Genomic DNA, 25,278 nt, shown 5'->3' with positions numbered 1-25,278 from the left:
ACTAAAGTAAGGTAGATGGGAATGGAATGGAATGGAATGGAATGGAATGGAATGGAATGGAATGGAATGGAATGGAAGCTAGCAGAGAGACCATGCCACCCCATCTGTTAGAAGAAAAGATGAATCAAAATCAAGAAAGCATAGACCAGAACAGTTTCTTCAATCTAAAGGTCATGTCTTGATTTTTTGAAGAAGGCCTTAAGGCTGTACTAACCTCTTAAGCAGATAGTTCAGGTGCAGTGAACCAGAACTCTTCTGAGCACGCACAAACCAGACAGCACAAATGTACTTGACATCAAGTGTACTTGACATTAAACACACCCCACTTTTCCAGGCAGGATGCCCACATAGTAGTTGTACCACTGCTATCACAGTTTGTCATTAATATGCATCACGTAAGTTTGTGAGGTGTTTTTGAATTTAAATTCAGATGGTCCATGTTTTTCAAATTCTGTAATGGGGTGTGTATAGTTTGGTGTTTTAGTTCAAAACATGAGAGCCTTTTTGGGGTGAGTGTCTCAGTCATCCCCATTTACCATCCTTTGGTTCAGATCATGGAGCTCTCTTGGAGCTCATGATCAGTATTCCATTCATGAGAAACTAAATGGAAGAGAAATTCTGGGAGCACTTCTAAAACCCACCAGATAATGGGAGATCAGTGCCAGACGAATTATTTGCAGTATAGTCCAGGAATAGAGTGTGGATGCCAGGAGCACAGTACCAACAGCTTCTTCGTTTTATAAGGCCATTGCTGTTGGGGCCACACTTCCTGCTAAGGTAAATGTAGTCATAGAAAGATTCACTTAGGAAGCTCAGGATTTTTTTCATACTGTTTTCCCAGTCTTTGAGAAATAGATGTCGTGATAACAGGAATTGTAAGCAGAGTGGAAAGAGAGTTTGAAGGATAAACAATTCATTGTTTTTGAAGCATACCTTGAGTTCACTATAGCACAAGCAATGCCTCTTGAGGCACAAAGAGCACCAAGCTGCCCTGTGAGTATTCTAGAAGTCCTCAGTGGGATTTGTTTCCTTTTTCATCTTTAATTACCAAATTGTTACGTTGAAATAGTTTTTCAGACCAAAAAAGACGCAGAGGTGCCCTTCACACTGGGTTTCTGTGCATCAGTGAGGACAACATTAAACCACAATAGCTTGGTGTTCTTTCACAGTATGTCATAGCAGACTGTGAGCATCAAATAGTCCTAAAATATTTTCCCATCTATTTTTAGCCAACAGAGGATAGACACAGGAGTGTCATTATAATGGAGTCTTCATTTGCCATTTATAATAGGAAAAGAACTCATGCCACTGGATGATTTTCCTCCAATTCTCTGTCAATACCAATTGCTTCTAACTAGCATATATAGTCAATTACAAGCTTTTTTGGCTAGTGCATACATCTGCAAGCATACCAAACAAATGACCGCTCCAAATACTGTGCATGCCAATTACTGTGTTTAGAGGGATTTGGACAAAAGAAAGAGAGGCATGAATGTACTACAAAGCAATGGGTTTTTTTCTGTGGTTTTTTTTTGTTTCATTTTGGGGTTTATGTGTGTGTTTGATGTGTTGTATTGGGTTTTTTGAGGGGTTTGTTTTAGGTTTTTTTAACAGTTCTCTTTTATGTGCTATTTTTGTCTTCTGTTTGTTTTCTCCTCTTCTCATACTACTGTGTGGAATGCTGAATGCTAACGAGAGAAAACTCTTTGGAATGTCAAGCAGTCATTTTTCATTAGTTTATTTGGAATAGAATGCCCAAATTGAGCTCTGAATAAGCCAGCTGTAGGCTACCCAATTATCAGCACTGAGCTATCTAGCACTAATCTTCCTCTATTTGATAACATTTTTCATTCATGAGAATCTTTGCTTGTTAGACATTTTGTTAATCAGTGAAAAGTATTGCTTCTACTGTGTAGTGTATACAATAGCTGTAGTTACATATCTCCTCACAAAAAGTGAGAAAAACCACTGTTACTAATGAGTTTAGTCTGTATAAGAGAAATGCAAGACAAAGCATGACGCTTCCGTTCTGTTTTAATTAACAAATAGATTCAAGGCTGTGAGTACCCCTGCAAGACCACAGCTTAACAAGGAGTTTAGTAATATAACAGGATAGTTTCAGAGTGGAACAGAGAGGCAATAGAAGATAATAAACACTGAAAAATAAGAAGCTGCCTAAAATGCTTGTATGAGTTGTGACTGTAATTTAAAGTGCTCTGCTTTAATCAGAGGCCATTCTCACAAAGACGTGAGAGAATCCTTGAAAACAGAAGGTGTAGCTTCTGTTCATAACTCATGTGGATTTTAAGCGTAACAAATAAAAATTATGCAAAGATAAAGATGAAAAGTTGGCTGAGTAAAAAGAGCTACTAGAAATTATGGCCACTGTTAGTGTCTGCTGTCTGATATAGAAAAAAATCTATGGCTTATTTAGATTTTTTCCTCTCTATTCCTGCGTCCTACTGATGAGGTGACCTAAATTTGTTTAGCTTACAAGACGTGACAAGTTCAGAGACCCTGGTGGCATATCTGCAGGGTACGGCATTTTTCCTGTTGAATTGACTGAAGTCTTAGAAACTAAAACAACAGAAATAGAAGTGAAACTTAGGCATCCACCCTGACCTAAATAAATAAATAGACCAACACTTGGAAGGATAAAGGCATCTGTGATTCCTGCACAAATAATATTTGTTGAACACTCACACAAAATCAGATTTTACTGAGTTAATTTGCAAAAGTATTTGGAGCAACCATTCATCATTCTCTTCTGCCACTGTTACCTGAAGGGAAAAGCCCTTTATTATGGTCAGTCCAAGAAAAGTACATCATGACTAAAAGCAAAAACTTGGGCCCTCATAAGTGAAAGCATCTTAAAATTCCAGTGTTACAAGAGCCAGCAAATTTGATCATTCTTAAACATGAAAAAAACACTTGGCTGTTCAGAGCCTCGGGCTACACCACCTATTACTTATAAATGATTCCATGATGTATCACTCCACTTCCAGTGTGACAGCTGGAAATGTGAAATTATCAGTTACTTTAAGGTGTTACAAACTGCCTTGTAGGTGTCAAGCTGAAAAGCTAGACGAATATTACTGTACAGTAAACAAAACGTTAACAGTGCTCTATTGATGCAAAAATGGTGAATTATTTGAAGCACAAAACCCAAAGATGCTGCTAAAGTGTGAAAATATAGAAATACAGATGAGAGGACAGCTCTCTTTGCTTCTCAGTTTTCAGTGAGCCCACAGATTTTAAGGTTAATTCTGTTGCTGTTAGTAAAATATTTTTTTCCCCATTAGACTTCCAAGCACAAGGCTAGCTCCCATACAGAATATAATGGAACAGAATGCCTCACTGTCTTTGTTCCCGTGCTCTCCTATCTACAGGGCACAGGGAGGATGTACAGCATCTTGAATCCTCAGGAAGTATGAGGACTGGCAAACCTGGATTTCCTGCCAGAGTTGTTAGCCAGTGATGGTGTAAAAAAGCACAAAGAAGCTACATCATTCTCCATGCTCTCTGTACTCAGGAGAGCATCATGCTTCTGTCTCCCTGCACATGCTGACTCTTGTGGAGACACAGGAAGAAGCAGGTTAGATGGCAGTTAACCTCTGTCAAGACACAGGAAGTTTTCCCCTGTGCTGTCAGGAATTCATTTCACACTTGGTCAGAATCTGCCTGTGTGATCAAGGAGGTATTAGGAATTCAAGTGTAAATGTTTTTTTTCCTCCTGCTTGTTTTCTTGTCATGATGTGCCTCCAAACAGGTGTCCATATCTTTGGTTGTGCATTATAGAGGACTTCATTGGTAGATCACTGTTTGGAAATTAACCCAGCTTGCTGAAATGATTTAAAATCAGCACTCCACATTGTGGCTTTTAACTAAATGATAAACAAATATGGATAGGCCAAAATTTAACTTTTTGATTCTGAAATTCCTTTTATTTGAGTAGAAGTTCTAATCTGTACTGTTACCTCTTCCTTTCTATCCTTTTAGGAAGATCTTTTAATACCAGAGCACCTTGTTTCATTTCCTTTTTCCCCTTCAGAACTACATAACAGCATATGCCATCTGTACTCTTAGAAAGTGTAAGGAGAGGAAAAAACTCGTCCACCCTAGGTACCTCTTTTTTTTTTTTTTAGAGCAGTGCAGATTTTTACATATCTACAGAGTATAGACAGGTATATAAATATATAGAGTCATTCTCTCCATTTCAGGTATACTCTATATACCTAAATTCTCCCCATATAGGCATACTGTATGTACCTATAGAGTATATATAGGTGTATATGTAGAATGAGCCATTCTCTTCATTTTGTCTAATTAGCTTAATCCAGAAGAAACCATAAGGGCGTGGCTCAAATGATAAATGGTTATGGAGCTTGGCTCTGTGACAGATTGACATATTTAAAGGAAAGGTTGGCTCTTTATGGAACAGCCATAAGCCCTACACTGCTTCAACTGAAAGAACTGAGAGGGAATGTAGAAACTAAATTTTCATTTATGGCTGTTTTGGTAGTTCCAGGTAGAAAGGAACGAAGTAATGACAATGGTATGACTCATTTAAAAGTGAGGCTTATTGATGTTAGAGTAAAACTTCTTCCTCTCTGCTATTCTTGTCTGTAAAAATGTATTCTAAAATACACAGTTCAGTTTTTTCCCATATATAGCATCTCTATTTCCCCTTTGAATTTGCAATATTAGGTTTTTAGCTTCGGTGCTAATCTAAAAATCCCTGTACATTCAAGCGTCCTCTGTGTGACACATCAAACTAGTCATACTTCAGTGGCTTTTTACACAGGTGAATTGACCATCACAGCAGTGTTCAGCAGGAAACCTGACTGAAAATTTGGGTTGTGGTGAGGGTTAGTTCTGTATTTTAATATGGTGAATATTCTTTCATCAAAGTAGTATGGCAGTGTATTTTGGAAGCAAAGGGGAAAACGTTCTTGAAAACAGGCTGAAGCACACTTCTATTATGATGAAAAAATACAGGAAGTGGTGAAAAAAACCCAAATAGCACTGAATAAGAACTATTGAGTATCAACTTCAGGTTAGTTCTTTCAGCCTTTTTATTTACTTGCACACATGCTGAATGAGTATCATCCTACCAGATGGAATCTCAGTGAATAACAGATTATCTTCTCTGTTGACCCAAGTCATGAAAACCACCAGCAGTTATCAGGCTTGTATCAGAATTATCTTGCACTCTTTTTTTTCTTCCCAGGGTTCACCAGGGGAACGTGGAGCAGCGGGCACTGCTGGCCCAATTGGTCTACCAGGTCGTCCTGGACCTCAGGGTCCTCCAGGCCCTGCAGGAGAGAAGGGTGCTCCTGTAAGTAATCACAGAGTCACATAAAACTATTACAGCACAGACATTTCATTTTGGGATGTTACTCTTACCCACTCTGGTATTTTTGCCTGTTAAACATATCCTCAGAATACCTGATCTAGTCCTTTTACATTTACAATTAAGTAAATAGTAAAATGTTTATTGTCCTAACCTCTAACACCCAGGCAGGGTTAAGCCTGTTATTATCACAGGAGGGAATGGATATAAAAGTCTGTCAAATCATTCTTTCATTAAAACTTTGTACCCAGCCACTCTGCATTAGTGTAGACGTGTATTTGTCACTGGCTTCCATTATTACTTAGTATAATTTTCTGATGCACTCTCTTCCTTTTATAGTTTCCTTTCTGTTTCTCTTTTCCTTATTATTTTTAAGTGGTAGTATGACTCCCTGTATTGAAATCTCCATTACTCTCCTGTGATAATGGTGGATCACTTCTATTTCTTGAAAACCAGGGTGAAAAAGGTCCTCAAGGTCCCGCTGGGCGTGATGGAGTACAGGGTCCTGTTGGACTTCCTGGTCCTGCTGGTCCTAGTGGCTCTCCTGGAGAAGATGGTGACAAGGTAAATCATTAAAATTTGTATTAGTGCATCTGTGAGATCTGTCAGTAAAGTTCTCTGTAGCTTTTCTCACCATAAATACAACAATGAAACAACTCTTAACCCTGCCTCCCCCAGACTCCTTCTGCCTACTGCAAAAAACCTGAAAAACCCTTCTATAATCAGATGCCTCAGGAGCAGATGCCATGGGACACTGGGATATGTGTTCAAGACTAACATTTATCCTGGCAAAGAAACAAGGATGAAAGTGTGGCAAAACAAATCAAGGCAGATGACGACAAAATTAATTCTTGCTTATTTTAGAAATTTTATTTGCTGAATGAGTAAGATACAATATTCTCAGTAATGTATAGTGATTTGGAATCACTGAATAGGTTGAGAGTGCCAATATAATATGTTCACAGCAGAGATATTCTGCTGACTTCTGGCAGAATTTAGGATATAGCACCTTTCAGGATCATCTTGCATGTTTGCTCGGTCCAGCACTTTTCTGTTAGCATAAGGTAAAGATTTTGAGGTTCATTTTTATGATGCATGTGTGTTATTTATCCCACAGAGAGTATTTTCTGTGATTTAATTATCTTTTATTATTGTATAAAGAAAACATATTTTTCCTGGTGATTTGAATAATTTTGAAGTTTTGAAATATTGTACACTTCAGTGAGAAGTAGTTGTTCAGTCGCATAGTTAGATGAGTCTGTAAATTAGGGTGCTTTCATTATAAGTTCATACTGAAGGTGACATGAGGAACACAGTTTCCTTTATTTAGAGCTCAGTAGGACTATACTTCAAAGCCAGGTCTTGTTGCCCTTTGAATATAGCAATCAATACCTGGATTAATGTGACATACTATTGATCGATGCAGAATTGCCCCCTTTAGACCTTCACACTTAAAGCAGCAGCATAAAACACAGAAGAATCATACCAAAGGGGACATTTAAAGATACCGTTATGTTGACTTCAGCTACGTGTGAAGGAGACCATTTTAAACAAGAAGTTTAACTTTTAACTTTCCATTACAGGGTGAAATTGGTGAACCAGGTCAGAAAGGTAGTAAAGGTGACAAGGGAGAAAACGTGAGTAGCTAAATCCTTTGTCCATTATATTCTTCATAAATAGATAATATTCATGCATGAAGTATACAGGTAGCCTTGCTGCATCACTGAACAGAAACAAAGACACACTTCAAAAACGTGTCTTCAAAATAAGGTGAAGTTTTAATGAAATACTAGAGATTTGTAGTTCTAGAGCCATGCCTGTATTTAGTATTTCTCGTATTCCTTGAGCTTACAGAATCATTGAAACATAGCTAGGTAAAATACAGTCCTTCCTATATAATTTTAATTCATCCATTCTACATGTGAACTGGAACAGACAAAGAATACACATGCATTCTTTTACTGTGATTAAGTTAACTTCACTGACTGGATTGTGTGAACATGCCCAGCTTTAGCTTCTTAGGCGTAATGATGAAGAATATGAAGACTCAGTAGAGAAACCTACTAATAGAGTTTTAAAATTTGTAAAGAATACTTAATTCATAGAAAGCACACTTAACTGATTGCAGCATTTCAGGACCTCAGATGAAATTCAAGATTACTTGTAAAGTTCAAGCACTGCCTCTATTAATTGAAGCCAGAAAGATAAAAATCAGCTTTTTGTACTGTAAAATTTCAAGCTAGAAAGAATAAAACAAGGCATTTTTTTTCTGTTTGATTTTTGTTTCTTTCCCAAAAAGTCAGAAAAGGTTTGGTTTTACTTCTCTTCAATTTCAAGATAAACTGGCATTTTAGTTCAATAATTTTCCTTCAGAAATAATGCAGGAGTAATTGCAGAAAGATTTTTTCTATTATTACTATATTTTATCAATATTCACAGTTAGCAAAGCTCAGAGTTCAATATTGGGATATTCATATCTAAGCATATTTATTGTCTTGAAAACACTGTGTGCTTATTATGATTAATGACTTGGCATCATAAAAGTAGATTGCTTCTAAAAACCAGATTTATGGCTTACACATAATCAGATGATGATCTATAGGATGATACATAAAAATTCAAGCAAATTGCAGGTTTGTGATAATTTCATAGAAAAAATGTGTTAATAGAATGTGCAAAAAAAGACAAGCTTTTTTTATTTTTAAAGATAAGCTTTTTCTTTCCAGTTACTTATGCGAGAGACTTTTACAGTTTCCAGTGCAGAATCCACGTACTTTTCACAACCTTATTTCGTTAGATCAGATCACAAGTGCTATAATAAATTATTTGTTATGCCCTATTAACACAAAGAATGTAATATGATACATATGTATGAGAGAACACTTCTATTATAAACCCCAGTTTTCCAAGGAACATATGTGTGACCAAGTTTGAAACAACTTCTGGTCCAGACTAAAACTGCTCCAGCACCTGGGCCAGGGCAATCCCAAGCACAGCTACAGGCTGAGGGAGACTGGATGGAGCAGCCCTGAGGAGAAGGACGGGGGGGTGCTGGGTGAGGAGAAGCTGCCCATGACCCGGCTTCAGTGTGCACTTGAGACCAGAACCCCCCCGTGTGCTGGGCTGCGCCCCTAGAGCGTGAGCAGCAGCTCAGGGAGGGGATCCTGCCGCTCTGCTGCACTCTGGGGAGAGTCCACATGGAGAAATGCATTCAGCTCTGGGGCCTGCCACACCAGAGGGACGTGAAGCTGCTGGAGTGAGTCCAGGGGAGGCCACAGAGCTGCTGCAAGGGCTGGAGCAGCTCTGCTCTGGAGCCAGGCTAAGAGAGCGGGGCTTATTCAGCCTGGAGAAGAGAAGGCTCCTTAAGAGGGGACCTTAGAGCAGCTCCCAGTGCCTAAAGGGGGCCTGTAAGATATCTGGATAGGGAATTTTGACAAGGGCATGTAAGGATAGGGTAAGAGGGAATGGCTTTAAGCTTTTAAAGGATAGATCTAGATTAGACATTAGGCAGAAGTTCTTACCTGTGAGGGTGCTGAGGCGCTGGCACAGGGTGCCCAGAGAAGCTGTGGCTGCCCCATCCCTGGCAGTGTTCAAGGCCAGGTTGGACACAGGGGCTTGGAGCAACTTGGTCTAGTGGAAGATGTCCCTGCCCGTGGCAGGGGATTGGAACTGATGAGCTTTAAGGTCTCTTCCAGCCTAAACCATTCTGTGATTCTATGATAATCTGATCTTGAATGCTTTGGTTAACTTGGTAAAATTAATTTATCAAGTTAAGACATTTTAGAAGTTAGTTTTAAAGCTATGGACTTGTTCCCAGTTAGCTGAAAATCAGTCTTAATGTATTTGCTCTTATAGTTGTAAACCAGCTGTGGGATACATAAAGATACATTCAGCTCCTCCCTGTCCATCTAAAGAGGTTCATAACAGTACAGGCCCTATGTACATGATAACTTCTGGTGTTTAAAGGAAAGGGCAGAAGAAGCATATGAAGCAGGTTATGGTCCAGTTTCACTTCGGGCCTTGCATGTGATCAAATGCATATCCTTTTGTTTTCCCTTCTGACGTGCCTCTTTATTAGAGATGCTTCTGCATTACAGAAATGCAGAAGAAACACATGCTGCACATTTCTCTTTCAGACCATTTTAGCAGACCAGCTAATTATACTGAGCATTAGACTGTGACCACAATTCCCATTGTGAGTACTAATTCATTTGGGCATGTTCCAGCAGATCTGCTGTCATGATTTAAGCCCAGCCAGTAACTCACAACCATGCAGCTGCTCACTTCCTCCCTCCTCTCTTCCCCCTTCTGCTCCCGGTGGCATGGGGAGGGGAATCAAAAAAATGTAAACCTCATGGGTTGAGATAAGTCCAATAACTAAATAATTTCTAGTAACAGTCCAATAACTGAAGGGTAATACAAAACTAGTACTACTACTAATAATGAGGAAAATAACAAAGGGAGAGAATAAAAGGGGAAAACGAAAAAAACCAATAAACACAAGTGATGCCCAGTACAATTGCTCACCATCCGCTGGCCGATACCCAGGCCAGCCTGAGCAGTGATCTGGGTCTTCTGGGTAACTCCCCCCAGTTTCTATCCTGGGCATGACGTGCTGTGGTATGGAATCCCCCTTTGGCTAGTTTGGGTCAGGTGTCCTGTCTCTGCTTCCTCCTGGCTTCCCGTGCCCCTCCTCAATGGCAGAGCATGAGACTGAAAAGTTCTTGATTGGGGTAAGTGCTACTTAGCAACAATTAAAACATCAGTGTGTTGTTGGTGTTGTTCTCAGACTAAAGCTGAAACACAGCACTGCACCAGCTACTTAGACGGAGAAAAATAACTGTTACAATTGAACCCAGGTCATCTGCTTTACAAGTAAAGCGTCTGCAGCAAAATCCTTTCTAGAGTGTATCCTGTATTTTCAGTCTCAAGGTCTGAGGCATTTGGGAATATGTTTTTCTTAAAATACAGGATTCAGTGTTCAGGCCTGCTTAGTTGAAGTGAATGTTACCCTCTTTCAAGTCAAGTGTACTGAATCTTGTTTGTCCTCAATTAGAGTAATTTAACCCTGACAATTCCAGAATGTGTTTATTTAAAATCTCCTTTCCTTTAAACATGCTGATGGATATTGGGGTAGGGAGAAAGGCCTCTGGAAGATTCTGAAGAGGAAGGACAGTGCAATTTTATTGTTGATGTACATTCTATCTTGAGTTTTAAAACCTCCACAGTCACAGGAGCCTTCATTAGCTAAATAGTCTCTCCTGATGATTCTGATCATTCCCCCTCCATTTGCCCTCCACAGTAATGGACAAAAAGAGTCTAGCCATGTCTCCAAATAACTTCTTATTAATCAATTGCAAAGTACCTTTCAATGATACTTTATATCAAAATGAATATTTAAATGAGATTAAAAATGTGTAGATCTCTTTCTGGGTCCTGAAAAATAAAGGAGCAGGTAGAAGCATTCTGCAGAGTGTAGGAATATTCTGTTCTGATATGATTTTGTTAATTCCCTTTCTTATGGTAACAACCTCCCCTTCAGTCAATAGGAGCATTCCTAGGACTCCTTTCATTTAGTTTCACCATAGAGGATAAAAGCCTTTGCTTCCTCTATTGCTATCGTATATGCGACAAGAAAGTATAAAAATGAAGAAATACACTGACACTTCAGTCTCCCTAGAAAATAAGATACTCTAAAACCTACATAGAATGAAAAGAAAGAAATAGACTATAAGACTTAAGAAGTCCCTTTTCCTAATCTCCCTATAAAGGGTAGAATAATCCAATTTTAGCCCTAGCAAATTTTTTAATCCAAGCATCATTCTGCACTAAATTCCCAGCCAAGAAACTGCAGACAATTTTCTTGCCATCTGAAATAGACTGGAGTTCAACCCTTGCCAGCTGTAAGGTTTTTTGCTTCCTTAGCTTCTCTTTTTTATCAGTCTAGTCCCTACAGCTGGTGCAAAAACCAGCCTCAACCTACTACATAATTTTACCTACATTATAGACTAGTATCTTGCATTCCTGTACTCTGTTTGTTAGGTACCTTCATTATGTCATATCTGCATAACTGACTTCTAAATTATGTGCAGTGTAATGTGGAAAGCTATTATTCTGTAAGGAGACTGAAAAAATTAAGAAATTCCTCTCAGAGACATGTTTTTTACCATTCTGTTGAAAAGAGATTAGTATCAAAGAGTACATGTCTCCAAGTGCTAAACAACAACTTAGACATTTTCATGTCACCTGGAGGTCATTTGTGCTGTTATAAAAGCCATTTGCAATTTCATAAGAACAAATCCAAATAAGCATTCAAGTTCAATATAGATTGTTCTACGCAAATTAATTGAAAAGTCTGTTATTTTTAATTGTGAAAAAAAAACATTTTTCATTTTCATTTTATTCACGTTTGCATGGGAATCTGTTGTAAATATTCTGAAACATTACAAATGTGCTTTCAATAAATGCCGATATTAAGTCTGTTATAGATGTGCAAATCTGAGTTTTTGAGAGATAAACAAATAATAATTGTACTGAATGGAAGAGACTTGTAAATAATGCTCATTCTCTATGAATAAATGTAGAGATGCTTAATAGACCTTGATCATGCAAATAGGGTTGTCTCTATATTTGCTTTTAATCTCATTTCAGATGCCATAATCACTAGCTTTTGGATGTTTGTTTGTTGCAGGGTCCTCCGGGTCCACCAGGTCTCCAGGGTCCTGTTGGTGCCCCTGGTATAGCTGTAAGTAGCTTAGAGCAAACCCCAGTCTTGCCATAACTCATCTTGGAAGTTCTTTGAACTGCATCCTCCTTACCCAGGCATTATTAAATCACTATTAACAGTTCTATTGTTGTCTGCTTACATGTAGTTGTCTATTGTAAGTGAGCCTGCATAGGTGTTACTCTGTTGCTCTGTTCTTCATAGCTGTTGTTCTAGTACTGCAGGGTAGCAATTTGATGGAATTATTAAAAATGAAGTAGTGTCAATAGTGAATGGGACTGTCCTTTCAGTGAAGTTGGTTGATGGCTTGTGTAACAGCCAGTGGTAAAATCACCTCGGTACCAGATGCATTTAAAACTAAAATCCACCTGATACCAGGTGCATTGCTTTTTATTGTTATTTAGAAGGTTTTGAATTCTTGAAGATACCGTGGAAATTGATAGAACTATATCCTACTTATAGTTACTAATATGTAGGTATTCAGAAGCTACAAAATTTATGCAGATGTGAAAGGGAAGAGGTATTCAGGAAAAATGTTTGTGAGGCATGCAGTATTATTTGACCTACATTAAACCAGGACATATGCTGGTATTTTATTTGTGTAACAGACTTCATTCAGTCAAGGTGGTGTAGATGCATTTGTAAAGATATCAGCATGATTCTGAGCCTTCTTGTTGTTGTTTTCCGCTGATTTCCATGGAGCTTTTTCTGTTAATTATCAAACCTACGGTATTTTGCTTTTCACTGTTTCCAAACAGGGAGGTGATGGGGAGCCAGGCCCAAGAGGTCAGCAAGGGATGTTTGGGCAAAAAGGTGATGAAGGTCCTCGAGGATTCCCTGGCCCTCCAGGCCCTATTGGCTTACAGGTAAATTCCTTTATAATTTACCCTTCACCTGTTAGCACCCTGATTCTTTCAGAAACTGAGTATTGTCTTCTATTAAATAAATGATAGCATCAGTTAATAAGAACTGAAATATCCCATATTCATAGAGTTCATGCATAAATAGCAGATTAAATGCTGAAGGAGACAGATTGGTAGAATGTTCTGAACTCCCGGCTACCATAGGCTTTGGAATTTCATTCCATTATTCATTCATTTTAGAGTCTGACAATTTCTGCTTCACTAAGAGAGCTTCTTTTTACTGGAAATACACATCTTAAAGAAAAGATTGGAGGTGTATTTAACATGTCCTAGTCATTTACTGTATTTTCACAATAGGTATTGGCAGCATAGTGTTTTCTCAGTGATACCATCACAGACGCTTGTGTTCAGAAAGATTAGCAGAACTCCATGATGCTCACATACTGCTGCCATCACCGGCAGGTTCCTATAGTTTCATGTTTCTTCCTCTTCAAATTCTTATTTTGAGTCAAAAACCACAAAGTAAGCATACAGTAAAATGTAGGCTTCTCACTGCTGCATCCAGAGAATTACAGTTGAAAAATCCTGCTTTTTCAAAAAATTGTATTTGCTTAATTATAACAAAACAAAGGACAAGACATTTAGGGCCTTAGATTAACTTCCATGTAATTAACATTAGAGCACAGAATACTTTGAAGCTATTTCTAAACCATGCATTAAGCTGTAATATGAATAATAAAAAATGGAAACCTGAACCTGTACCTATAATTTTCTAAATTCTATTACATAAGGCAGCTGTTACGGTGAAGCACATACAATGTTGCAAACCTTCATACCTTCATGGAAAATCACAGACTAATTATTAGTGTTGGAATGGCCCTCTGTAGATCACCCAGTCCAACCCCCTGCCAAGGCAGGGCCACCCAGAGCAGCACATACAGGAACATGCCCAGGCTAGTTTGAATGTCTCCAGAGAGGGAGACCACACAGCACCCATGGGCAGACTGTGCCAGTGCTCTGACACCCTCAATGCAAAGAAGTTCTTCCTCATGTCAAGGTGAAACTTGTTGTGTGTTAGTGTATGGCCATTGCTCCTCATCCTGTCAATAGGCACCACTGGAAAGAGTCTGGCACCATCTTCCTGGCACCTGCCTTTGAGCTATTGATCTGCATTGATGACATCCCCTCTCAGGCTGCTCTAAATAGTTCATTACATAGACTCATATTGCCTTTGAAATGGAAAACATCTTTATTTTCAGAAATGTTAACTCCAAAAAGTTATTCCTAAATTTTATTATGATCTGTGAAGTTTTTTTACTATTTTAAAGAGAGTGAAATAAAATTATTCTTATTTTTCTCAGCTCTACGATACTATTTTTTTTTCAGTAAAATCCACCTTCACATTTTAAGTTTAATGAGCACTAAGCTACATAAATGTAAAAAAGCAATTGGTTTGAGACTTACACAAATTAAATATGTTAAATGAGGAATTTTATTTCTTTGATTAAGATTTTAATTTGAATATGTAGAATATGAGAGCCCTTATTTGCTAATGGTATTGAAGTACCTTTGAGAAATCAAAGAGTTTCTTTGAGAAATCATAGAATCATAGAATAGTTAGGGTTGGAAAAGACCTTAAGATCATCTAGTTCCAACCCCCTGCCATGAGCAGGGACGCCTCACACTAAACCATGCCACCCAAGATCAAGAGTTTCAGGAGTTTCTTCTCTTCAGGAGTTTCTTCTGTTCAGTAATCCAATTTTCATGGTAATAATGAACTGTTCGGGAGTAACAACTTTCTCTGTCTTATAGATAATATTGCACAGTAACTGTATCACAGTTCAGTTAAATTCAATTTATATAGAATCATAGAATCATAGAATAGTTAGGGTTGGAAAGGAACTTAAGATCATCTAGTTCCAACCCCCCTGCCATGGGCAGGGACACCTCACACTAAACCATGCCACCCAAGTCTTCATCCAACCTGGCCTTGAACACCTCCAAAGATGGAGCATTCACAACTTCCCTGGGCAACCCATTCCAGTGCCTCACCACCCTAACAGTAAAGAACTTCTTCCTTATATCCAGTCTAAACTTCCCCTGTTTAAGTTTCAACCCGTTACCCCTTGTCCTGTCACTACAGTTCCTGATGAAGAGTCCATCCCCAGCATCCTTGCAGGCCCCCTTCAGATACTGGAAGGCTGCTCTGAGGTCTCCACGCAGCCTTCTCTTCTCCAGGCTGAACAGCCCCAACTTTCTTAGCCTGTCTCCATACAGGAGGTGCTCCAGTCCCCTGATCATCCTCGTGGCCTCCTCTGGACTTGTTCCAACAGTTCCGTGTTCTTTTGATGTTGAGGACACCACAACTGCACACAATGCTCCAAGTGAGGTCTCACGAGAGCAGAGTAGAGGGGCAGGATCACCTCCTTCGACCTGCTGGTCACGCTCCTCTTGATGCAGCCCAAGATACGGTTGCTTTCTGGGCTGCAAGCACACACTGCAGCCGGCTTATGTTCATTTTCTCATCAACCAACACCGCCAAGTCCTTCTCCGCAGGGCTGCTCTGAATCTCTTCTCTGCCCAACCTGTAGCTGTGCCTGGGATTGCTCCGACCCAGGTGTAGGACCTTGCACTTGGCATGGTTAAACTTCATAAGGTTGGCATCAGCCCACCTCACAAGCGTGTCGAGGTCCCTCTGGATGGCATCCCTTCCCTCCGGCGTTATCAACCGAACCACACAGCTTGGTGTCATCGGCAAACTTGCTGAGGGCGCACTCAATCCCACTGTCCATGTCACCGACAAAGATGTTGAACAAGACCGGTCCCAACACCCATCCCTGAGGGACACCACTCGTTACTGGTCTCCAGCCAGACATTGAGCCATTGACCACAACTCTTTGTGTGCGGCCATCCAGCCAGTTCTTTATCCACCGAGTGGTCCACCCATCAAATTGATGTCTCTCCAATTTAGAGACAAGGATGTTGTGTGGGACAGTGTCCAACGCTTTGCACAAGTCCAGGTAGATGACATCAACTGCTTTGCCCCTATCCATCAGTTTCGTAGCCCCACCATAGAAGGCCACCACATTGTTCAGGCAGGATTTCCCCTTAGTGAAGCCATGCTGGCTGTCACCAACTACCTCCTTGTTTTTCATGTGCCTTAGCATGTCTTCCAGGAGAATCTGCTCCAAGAGTTTGCCAGGCACAGAGGTGAGACTGACTGGTCTGTAATTCCCTGGGTCATCCATTTTCTCCTTCTTGAAAATGGGGGTTATATTGCCCTTTTTCCAGTCATCGGGAGCTTCACCTGACTGCCATGATTTTTCAAATATGATGGCCAGTGTCTTAGCAACTTCATTTGCCAGCTCCTTCAGGACCCATGGATGGATTTCATCAGGTCCTGGACTTGTGCACGTTCAGGTTCTTAAGATGGTCTCCAACCTGATCCTCTCCTACAGTGGGCCTAGGGTCTTCATTCTCACGGTCCCTCAGTCTGCCTTCCAAGACTTGGGTGGTGAGGTCAGAGCATTTGCCAGTGAAGACCAAGGCAAAGAAGTCATTTAAGAACCTCAGCTTTCTCCAAATCCAGTTCTCCTGATAGCTTCCGGAGAGGGCCTAAGTTGTCCCTAGTCTGTCTTTTATTCCCTACGTACCTATATTACCTACATTAGATATTAAATAAAAAGTATTTTTGTTCATAAAGTTGAACATCAGTAATTTTGAATATTGATTACCTTAATTTTGAATTTCTTGCTATCTAATTTTGTTTGTTTTTTTTTAAATTGGGAAATTTCTAACAAAAGGAGTTGAAAGTAAAGAATAGCTGAAAACCCCTATGGGCCTAGGTTATCTTATAGTCAATTTATGTCAGTTTTTACTTCAATTTTGAATGTAAAACACCTCAATTGCTTCTTGCCGAAAGGAACTGAAAATACTATGTCCAATAATGCATGAAATATTGATTGAGTGAAATTAGTGGGATTTTTTCAAGGTTGAAATAGGAGTTCACCAAATAGTTTTGGAAAGTCTTTTTTGACAGAAATATCAAGTAAATATTTAATTGTCTTCATAGGTTTATAAATACCTCCTCTGCAAACAGTTGAATGAGCTGTTTAGGATTAGCATGAGCATGAATCATAATGGACAAAGCATTCAACTTTTTAGGTTAAATGTCTTTCTATGTGTATAGGGTAGAATTGAGTAGACTGTTCGCAGTTGGAAGATCTAGCTTGTTTGAGGTGGGATTCTTCTCTCTGAATATCAGCTCTCTGAAGACTAGTCATGTTGTCCAGGTCTAGGCTTCTCCTCTAATCACACTTTAGATCAATTAGCTACAATTTTGTTATTTAAAACTCCTCATAGTGAAGGAAAAAATTTAAGTCAATTCAAATTTCACTTGCTGAATTATTACAATATTACCAAAAGTAAACATGAAGTAAGTTAGAAACTAGTAAAACTTAGAACCAGGTCTGAATGTAATGTAAGTCAATGTAATGCTGTTGACTCCAGATGCAAGGGATCTGCTTTTTATAGAAGCCAAGCTTTGATCCTACTTTTAGGAATGCCCAGCTTAGTGGTGATACTGCTTCTGGCTGTGGTAATATTATACTAGATTTCAGATCAGGGAGACCTTATTGCATCATTTCAGTTCTTAAAAAGGGCCTATAAGAAAGATGGGGAGAGACTTTTCAGCAGGGCCTGTGGCGACAGGATGAGGGGTGATGGGTTTAAGCTAAAAGAGGGAGATTCAGGCTGGACATGAGATAAAAATGCTTTACAATGAGGGTGGTAAAACACTGGCATGGGTTGCCCAGAGAGGTGGTTGATGCACCATGCCTGGAGACATTCAAGGTCAAGCTGGATGTGGTTCTGAGCAGCCTGCTCTAGGTGAAGATGTCCCTGCTCATTGCAGGGGGGTTGGACTAGATGAACTTTGAAGGTCTCTTCCAACCCCAAACTATTCTGTAATTCTATGATAAGCATCAGCTACAGTTCCTTTTCTTGGTGTTTGTTAGCAGTCAAACTTGGACAGTTTGCTTCTAAGAGTATGTTTGTATAACCCAATGCAATGCCTCTCAGCAGGATTTATTACCTCCACTGGACACCTTATTAAAGCAGTTACAGAGCTTCCAGTACTCAGGTAGCTTAGACTTGCATACCACTTCATCCTTGCATACCACTTCATTGTGCTGCACTGATCATGTTTTCTTTACATATATATGCATCATACCATAAATCAAATCAAATTATCCAGATGCCCATCTGTGGTCTGGATGATGATAGCAGTGTTTTTAAAGTCAGCCACCCACCCCAGCATTTCTGTGTCAGTTTTTTATTTGGTTTTGTTGTTGATTTGCCTTTTTTTTTCCCCAAAAAACTTACTGCCTTCCTTTCCTTTCCTTTCCTTTCCTTTCCTTTCCTTTCCTTTCCTTTCCTTTCCTTTCCTTTCCTTTCCTTTCCTTTCCTTTCCTTTCCTTTCCTTTCCCCTTTCCTTTCCCCTTTCCTTTCCCCTTTCCTTTCCCCTTTCCTTTCCCCTTTCCTTTCCCCTTTCCTTTCCCCTTTCCTTTCCCCTTTCCTTTCCCCTTTCCTCTCCCCTTTCCTCTCCCCTTTCCTCTCCCCTTTCCTCTCCCCTTTCCTCTCCCCTTTCCTCTCCCCTTTCCTCTCCCCTTTCCTCTCCCCTTTCCTCTCCCCTCTCCTCTCCCCTCTCCTCTCCCCTTTCCTCTCCTCTCCCCTTTCCTCTCCTCTCCCCTTTCCTCTCCTCTCCCCTTTCCTCTCCTCTCCCCTTTCCTCTCCTCTCCCCTTTCCTCTCCCCTTTCCTCTCCCCTTTCCTCTCCCCTTTCCTCTCCTCTCCCCTTTCCTCTCCTCTCCCCTTTCCTCTCCTCTCCCCTTTCCTCTCCTCTCCCCTTTCCTCTCCCCTTTCCTCTCCCCTTTCCTCTCCCCTTTCCTCTCCCCTTTCCTCTCCCCTTTTCCTTTCCCCTTCCCTTCCTTTCCCTTCCCTTCCCTTCCCTTCCCTTCCCTTCCCTTCCCTTCCCTTCCCTTCCCTTCCCTTCCCTTCCCTTCCCTTCCCTTCCCTTCCCTTCCCTTCCCTTCCCTTCCCCCTTCCCTTCCCCCTTCCCTTCCCTTCCCTTCCCTTCCCTTCCCTTCCCTTCCTTTCCCTTCCCTTTCCCCTTCCCTCCCCTTCCCCGTTCCCTTCCCTTCCCTTCCCTTTCCCTTCATTTCCCTTTCCTTTTCCCCTCTCCTCCCCCCCCGCCCCCGCTCCTCTCTCCTCAAGTTTCACTTGTAGATCTGATTTATATTGTTTCAGATTGATTTATAACTCAGCATTCCAGGTACCCTTCTAATAGTTTTCTCCTCCTCATGTTTTAGGGTCTGCCTGGTCCACCAGGTGAAAAGGGTGAAAATGGCGATGTGGGCCCAATGGTAAGACTTATTCCCCGATGCTCATTCTGGGGGACATAAGTACCATCCGTGTATTCCTGTCTTTTCTCTGTAGCTTACAATTTGAAAAGCTACTCCTGAATTTGGTGCACGCATATGAAACACTTTGTGTAACAGAAACTCTCTCTGGCATTTACTTTGTTTTCCCACATCTATCTCCTCATCTTTTATATCAAGATTTAAGTAACTTAAGAAATAAAAGACTAGGTAGCAAAGCAGATGCTGTGTGTGTCTGAGACAGGACAGTGGCAAGCAGGTTCAGGAAAGAACAACTAAAAGGAGAGACCACTGCACCAGAGTGTTTGGAGATGCTTTTCTGAAATTCAGGGCAGTGTACCTTAGCTGCAGGGGATTGCAGGCGAGAAGATGGTAAATGCTCTTTGGCTATGTTCACTCTGTTTCTCTGGGTGATCTTGAGTTTGTACTGTTGACAGAATGCCTTCTGAGCTGGTCCTAACTGAAATGCAAGCTACCTATTACACATTTTCCTCCAACACCCTATGCCGAACCTGGATGCTTTATTATTGCCTATCTGTAGGCACCATAGCTGTTACCAGCAATATAAGATGCTCCAGAGTCACTGCAAAGTGCAATGGGTATGCAGGTAATCTGCAGAGAAAATGTAGTGCAGGACACCAATCCTCAGGTGTCTTAAGCATCTGATCTTTTCCAGCTGAGGTACTATATACAGATAGCCTGGATCCCCTGTCACATTGTGAACTCATGTAATGGGCAGTAGTCTAGCCCTGCCATTTCTGTAGCAGTACAAAGATTAAAATCCCTATAAGGATCGACAATATTATTTTTCATTGGCCAAATAAGCCCCATTATGAGTGTAACTATATAAAATTTTCTCTTTGATACAGGGTCCACCTGGCCCTCCAGGTCCAAGAGGTCCCCAGGGTCCTAATGGAGCTGATGTAAGAATTAACATATTTTTTGTTCTCTCAGTAATTCAGTAATAAGCACTATACTGTGGATAACTATATTTGGAATAACTAATATCTTCTATTATTTAGGGTCCTCAAGGACCACCTGGCTCAATTGGCTCTGTTGGAGGTGTTGGTGAAAAGGTGAGTATCGATAATAACCTTCCAGAAAGAGAAATCATTGGAATAGAATATGAATATACATTTGGATTCTTCTTTAGAGCTGTATAGATATATTACAGTTCCTAAATATCCTTCAGTGACCTATTGACTGTTAACCATTGTTAATAGTTATCTAGCTATATTCCTAATGGCTGACTTACCACTGCTGGTCTTTTTATTTCACATTTTACATCACAAAAATATTTTATGATCAGAGGAAAGAGCTTTGGAGCAGAAAAGGTAGCTTTTGGGTGAAGGATTAAAGTAAGGTTATGGTGATTTCCATAACTACATAATTTGATGTCTATGGTAACATTATTGGCTTCAAGTATTTTTCATGTTATACTTGTATATCTTAGAATATCATATACTCCTTTATCTAGAACTTTATAAACTGTTGCAGAACATATCAGTGGTAAACATACCTAGGAAGTGAAGCAGACCTGAAGCCTCAATATGTATCTGTTCCTCATACGGGTAGATACAGTTCTAATAAAGTCAAATGCTTGAGGATGATTTGTGCTATTTGAAAATTTGCCTTAAGACTGACACTATATGACACGCATTTCTCAAACTATTTTAATTGCTGTTTTCAGTTCTTTATTCAGAAAGTGTGCTACCAATATATGTAGTGATTTTTTTTTTTAATTTCATATCTTACCCAAAGAACATGTAATATGCTTTTCCTTTTCTTAAATGGCTTTTTTCTGTGTGATTTATTTGAATTGCCAATGTAAACTATTATAAAATGCTGAACAAACAGAAAATTCAAGTCTCTTGAAATTCCTATTTATGTTTATTTTACCAAGTTAGATGACCTGAGCCATATCATGCATGTAAGCCTAAAAACATTTTGTTGTAATGTTATAGATTTAATGCAATTTCTTTTCTCTAAATTTGAATTTTGAATGGAGTATAAGGTGAAGGAAACAGAACATAAATGTATTCAAGGCCACTGTATAAAAAACTTACTGAGAAACTATGTAGATTTCTCATATTTAAATATTTACCACATATCATATGTATTCAAAGAAGCAGTGATGTTAATGAATCCTAGAAAAGACATCTCTTGGAATGCCAGTATTGGTAAAGCTGACTCTATTGATAACCTTTCAGAATATGAAGCAAGTTTTCCCCTTTTCTTCCTTGTCCCATCAAAAACTTTTTCCTTCATCTTCCTCATATACCACTACTGAATTTCAGCACCTCAGAAGTCTTAACTTCTGCTCCTTTTTACTTATCCACATACATACTCTCTCTTTGACACTGTATACCTGTATTGTACCTCTAGGTACAAATCCATCAGATCTATGAAATTACAAGTAATGACTCAGGTATCAAGTCAATCAAAATCACTTATATTTGTCATTATCATCTTCTTGATCACTGTCCAAAAGCATGTCACTCTGTGTCACAGAGCCTTTAGGTGTTCCTTCTTTTCAGAAGATAAGGAAGTTGCCATTATTTTCACAGGATCATTTGTATGACAAATAATAAATATAATGAAAATCTGCAGTTCATCCTACAAGCTTGTTCCCTTGTGATGACAAAAGATCTTTCTTATGATGCTCCTCAATATTGTTGACATCTACCATAAAATTTTGGTTGTATGTCTGTTTTTTTCACTAAAATGTGAAATGTGTTACATGTTATCTTTAAATAGCCCTTCACTTATATTAGGGTCATGTTAAAAGGAATCAACAACTTCTTATCAGCATTACCAAACTATTCTTTTTAATAGAATCTTCGGATGTTTTATGATTATTTTCTACTTACCAGTGCTCTGGGATGTGGTGAAGAGGGTACTAGAATGATGTAATATGATATATGGCTTGATGGAAAAGTATACTACTTTTTCTCCCTTTTTATCTTTTGAGATCAAAGGGTACTGAGCCCAAGCAGTTGAAACTATTAACTTTACACTGTAGTTTATTCATGGCAGCTCTGTCATTTCTTAAGCTGACAGTGCTTTGTTTCATTCGCTATTTCTCAGGATGTGGCTCTGAGCATCAGCTCACCTGTTATGTAGCAGTGACATTCTTAGGTCTTCAATACTTTTTACCCCAAATTTCATAAGTCATATAAAATATATCCTTCTGCTTGAGTGCATTATTAACAAGGATATTCCCTTTCATCTCCCAGTGTTGTGACATTGTTCCTCCAGAGTATTTTAAAAGAGAGTTTGGCCTCATGAAGGATGTAAGATTTGATTTTCTCTCTGGGAAGAATACCAAAAATGTGTCTGAATATTAGAGTTGGTAGAGATGGCAAAAAAAGTGATTAGAAAAAGAGAGTGTGTACGTCAGTGAAACAGAAAAAAATGGCACTGTGGAAAGAAAAATTCTTCCTGTGACCACTGGGGTACTGAGAAAATGTATATTATGAGAACACCACATCCAGGGGAGCAGCTATTCTATTCACTGCTGTAAAAAACCCCCACTTTGTATAATATGTGGCCCATTGAAGTCAATAGGAATTTTGCAATTGGTTTCAAGCATCACTCTAATTCTTACAGTTTCACGATCAAATTTTATTTGTCATTGTGTTAAAACATTAACTTATTTGAGCTCCTTATGCCTTTGTTTCTCTCTGTGACTCTTCTATGTGATTTAGAATCCCTATTTGTGATAATCAGCTCACCAGATTTCATTCAAGAACGTGAAATTCAGACTGTTTATCACTGGTTGTCATTTTTATTTCCTGTTGCTTATTTCCCATGTTCTCTGCATTCACACAGAGAAGCTTACAAGTATATTATTTTGGAAGAATATATTTATTAAAATGACTTCTCTCCTGATCAAGTTTCAGTATATGCCAGGGTTTTTTCTGAGTTAGGATACCTTCCTTCTTAATTTCAGTTCCTTTTAATAAGCTCTGCAAGCGTAGAAATCATGAAGAGTTGTTTTGTCAGTAGGAGTTCCTGCAGTGGGAGGATAGTTCACACTTTTCAACAAAACATGCATTTTCTCTTCTTCATTCCCACACATTTGTTCCCCAATGTTCTTCTTATTATGTCATCATGCTTTGGCCCCTGCATCCCTTTCAGGAAAGACAAAGCACACTATAGATAATGCAATGCAGTGCTGATTGTAGAGAGTGTGGAAAAGTGGCAAATGTTTTAACCATTCACTGTGGAGGAATGAAATAGATTTTCTTACTTGCATATTTGAATGGTTAGACTAGGAGAGATTTTGTCACTGATACTGGGGTTTCAAAGCCTCCTTATCTTCTGGCAAATTACAAACATTTTTTGTAACCCATAGTGCCATTTACTTGTAAGTAACTCCTTGTTTCCTCTGCTGTACACTCAAAGGCCTAAATGTTCAAAGACATCTTCAGCACAGATGTGCACGTAGCCTTGCATTACTAATGCCAGTAGCTTCCATGGACTGGTCTAGAAGTCTTGAGAATTACACTCAACTAGAACTACTTGAATCTAGCTTCCACACAGAAATTATTCTCTTTGTTGTGCTTACAATTAAGAAAAAGCAGAAAAAAAAAATGGACCAACACATGCTTATCTCTAATCTGGTATCAGAGGCCACAGCATGTGTTAAACTGGCAGAGTCAATGAGTAATGCAAAATGAATGTCTGCAGAACCTAAGCATTCTTTCTGCAGCCTCTCAGAGTTTAGATCTGGTTTAGATCTGGTTTACTGTATGAAAAAGTCTGGTTAGAAAACCACTGCATTCATCTGGGTTTATCTTCCTTCCTATTATATTATTCTAAAATTATTTTTAAAATAGTACACTAATAAGGAGTCCAACACAGTAAACAAGTGAAATCAATACTTTACATGCTTAATCAGCCATTGATTTCTACTGCAGATGGAAGAGAGAGGACAAAATCAATTGAATATTCTCGCCCTTAAGGTTAAACCTTAAAGTTTTAAGGTTTTTAAACACATCTGATTTAAACTACATCTGATAAGTTTGCCTAGGCATCTTTATATGTGGGTATCATTTTTCCACACACCTCTGTGCAGACAATTGCTAGGGTACTTAATCAAGGTGTGTCTGTCACAGTTTATGCTACCTGAGTATCTATCCTAACAAATTACTTTTAATAACTTTTCATGAACTCACTGACTGTGATCTCTTTTCATCCTTCTCCATCACTCCAACATGCTTGTAAACATAAGCCCTCCCAGAAAATACAGTACAGCTTTAGAATTTCTCTCTTGATTAAATTTAGCTCTCCACAGAGCCGTTATATATATATATAAATATATATATATAAAAAACACAGTCACATATGCATACCAGTGTGAAAAGGGATTGTGTTCTGGAGTCACAGTTTCTGTCTGTGCTTTGTATGGACGGTTCTCTAGAACTGGTCATAATAAAGACAACAAAGGACTTTTACACTGCTGTCCTTGGCCTGATAGCAAACATTCTGCTTAGTTAATCTGAGGGGGTTTTCAGCATTAAACATGTCCATGAAATTACATGACTCTTTGTAGTTTAAAATGTCTGTCTTTGCTTGTTGAAATTCTGTCAGAGGAAGGCTTTGCCTATCTAACTATTGAAAGATCCGATCCAATAACAAAAGATAAAAAAGTTCCAGAGGTGGAATAAATTTATTATTAGATCATAAAATCTATTTCCCAAAAAATTGAGTTATTTGCCATGAAGAAGGTGCATCAGATTGTGAATTAATACCGTCTTTGCTAAAATGCAAAGAATGACAAGGGCAAACAATAACCTACAGATTGCACAGGGTTTTGTAGCTATAAATATGCACTCTGTAAATATATATCAGCTACAGTCTTCTCTATCAAAACATTGCTTAGCTCCTATAACAGCTGT

General features: G+C 39.1%; 1 protein-coding gene across 3 annotated transcripts in view; it reads left to right on the top strand.

Annotated features, from left to right (window-relative positions):
• COL11A1 (collagen type XI alpha 1 chain) overlaps positions 1-25,278 on the top strand; it is a gene marked incomplete at both ends in the record, with an annotated part of 166,972 nt that overhangs the window by 111,398 nt on the left and 30,296 nt on the right. For all 3 annotated transcript variants that reach the window (XM_080623762.1, XM_080623763.1, XM_080623764.1), the window contains 8 exons: positions 5,231-5,338; positions 5,810-5,917; positions 6,937-6,990; positions 12,045-12,098; positions 12,836-12,943; positions 19,307-19,360; positions 20,245-20,298; positions 20,398-20,451. In XM_080623762.1, coding sequence (XP_080479888.1) covers positions 5,231-5,338; positions 5,810-5,917; positions 6,937-6,990; positions 12,045-12,098; positions 12,836-12,943; positions 19,307-19,360; positions 20,245-20,298; positions 20,398-20,451 — 594 coding nt within the window. The remainder of the gene's footprint in view (positions 1-5,230; positions 5,339-5,809; positions 5,918-6,936; positions 6,991-12,044; positions 12,099-12,835; positions 12,944-19,306; positions 19,361-20,244; positions 20,299-20,397; positions 20,452-25,278) is intronic.

The sequence above is a fragment of the Psittacula echo genome (assembly GCF_963264785.1).
Source record: "Psittacula echo genome assembly, chromosome: 7".
Lineage (NCBI taxonomy): Eukaryota > Metazoa > Chordata > Aves > Psittaciformes > Psittacidae > Psittacula > Psittacula echo.
This window is presented reverse-complemented; position numbering and strand designations above follow the sequence as displayed.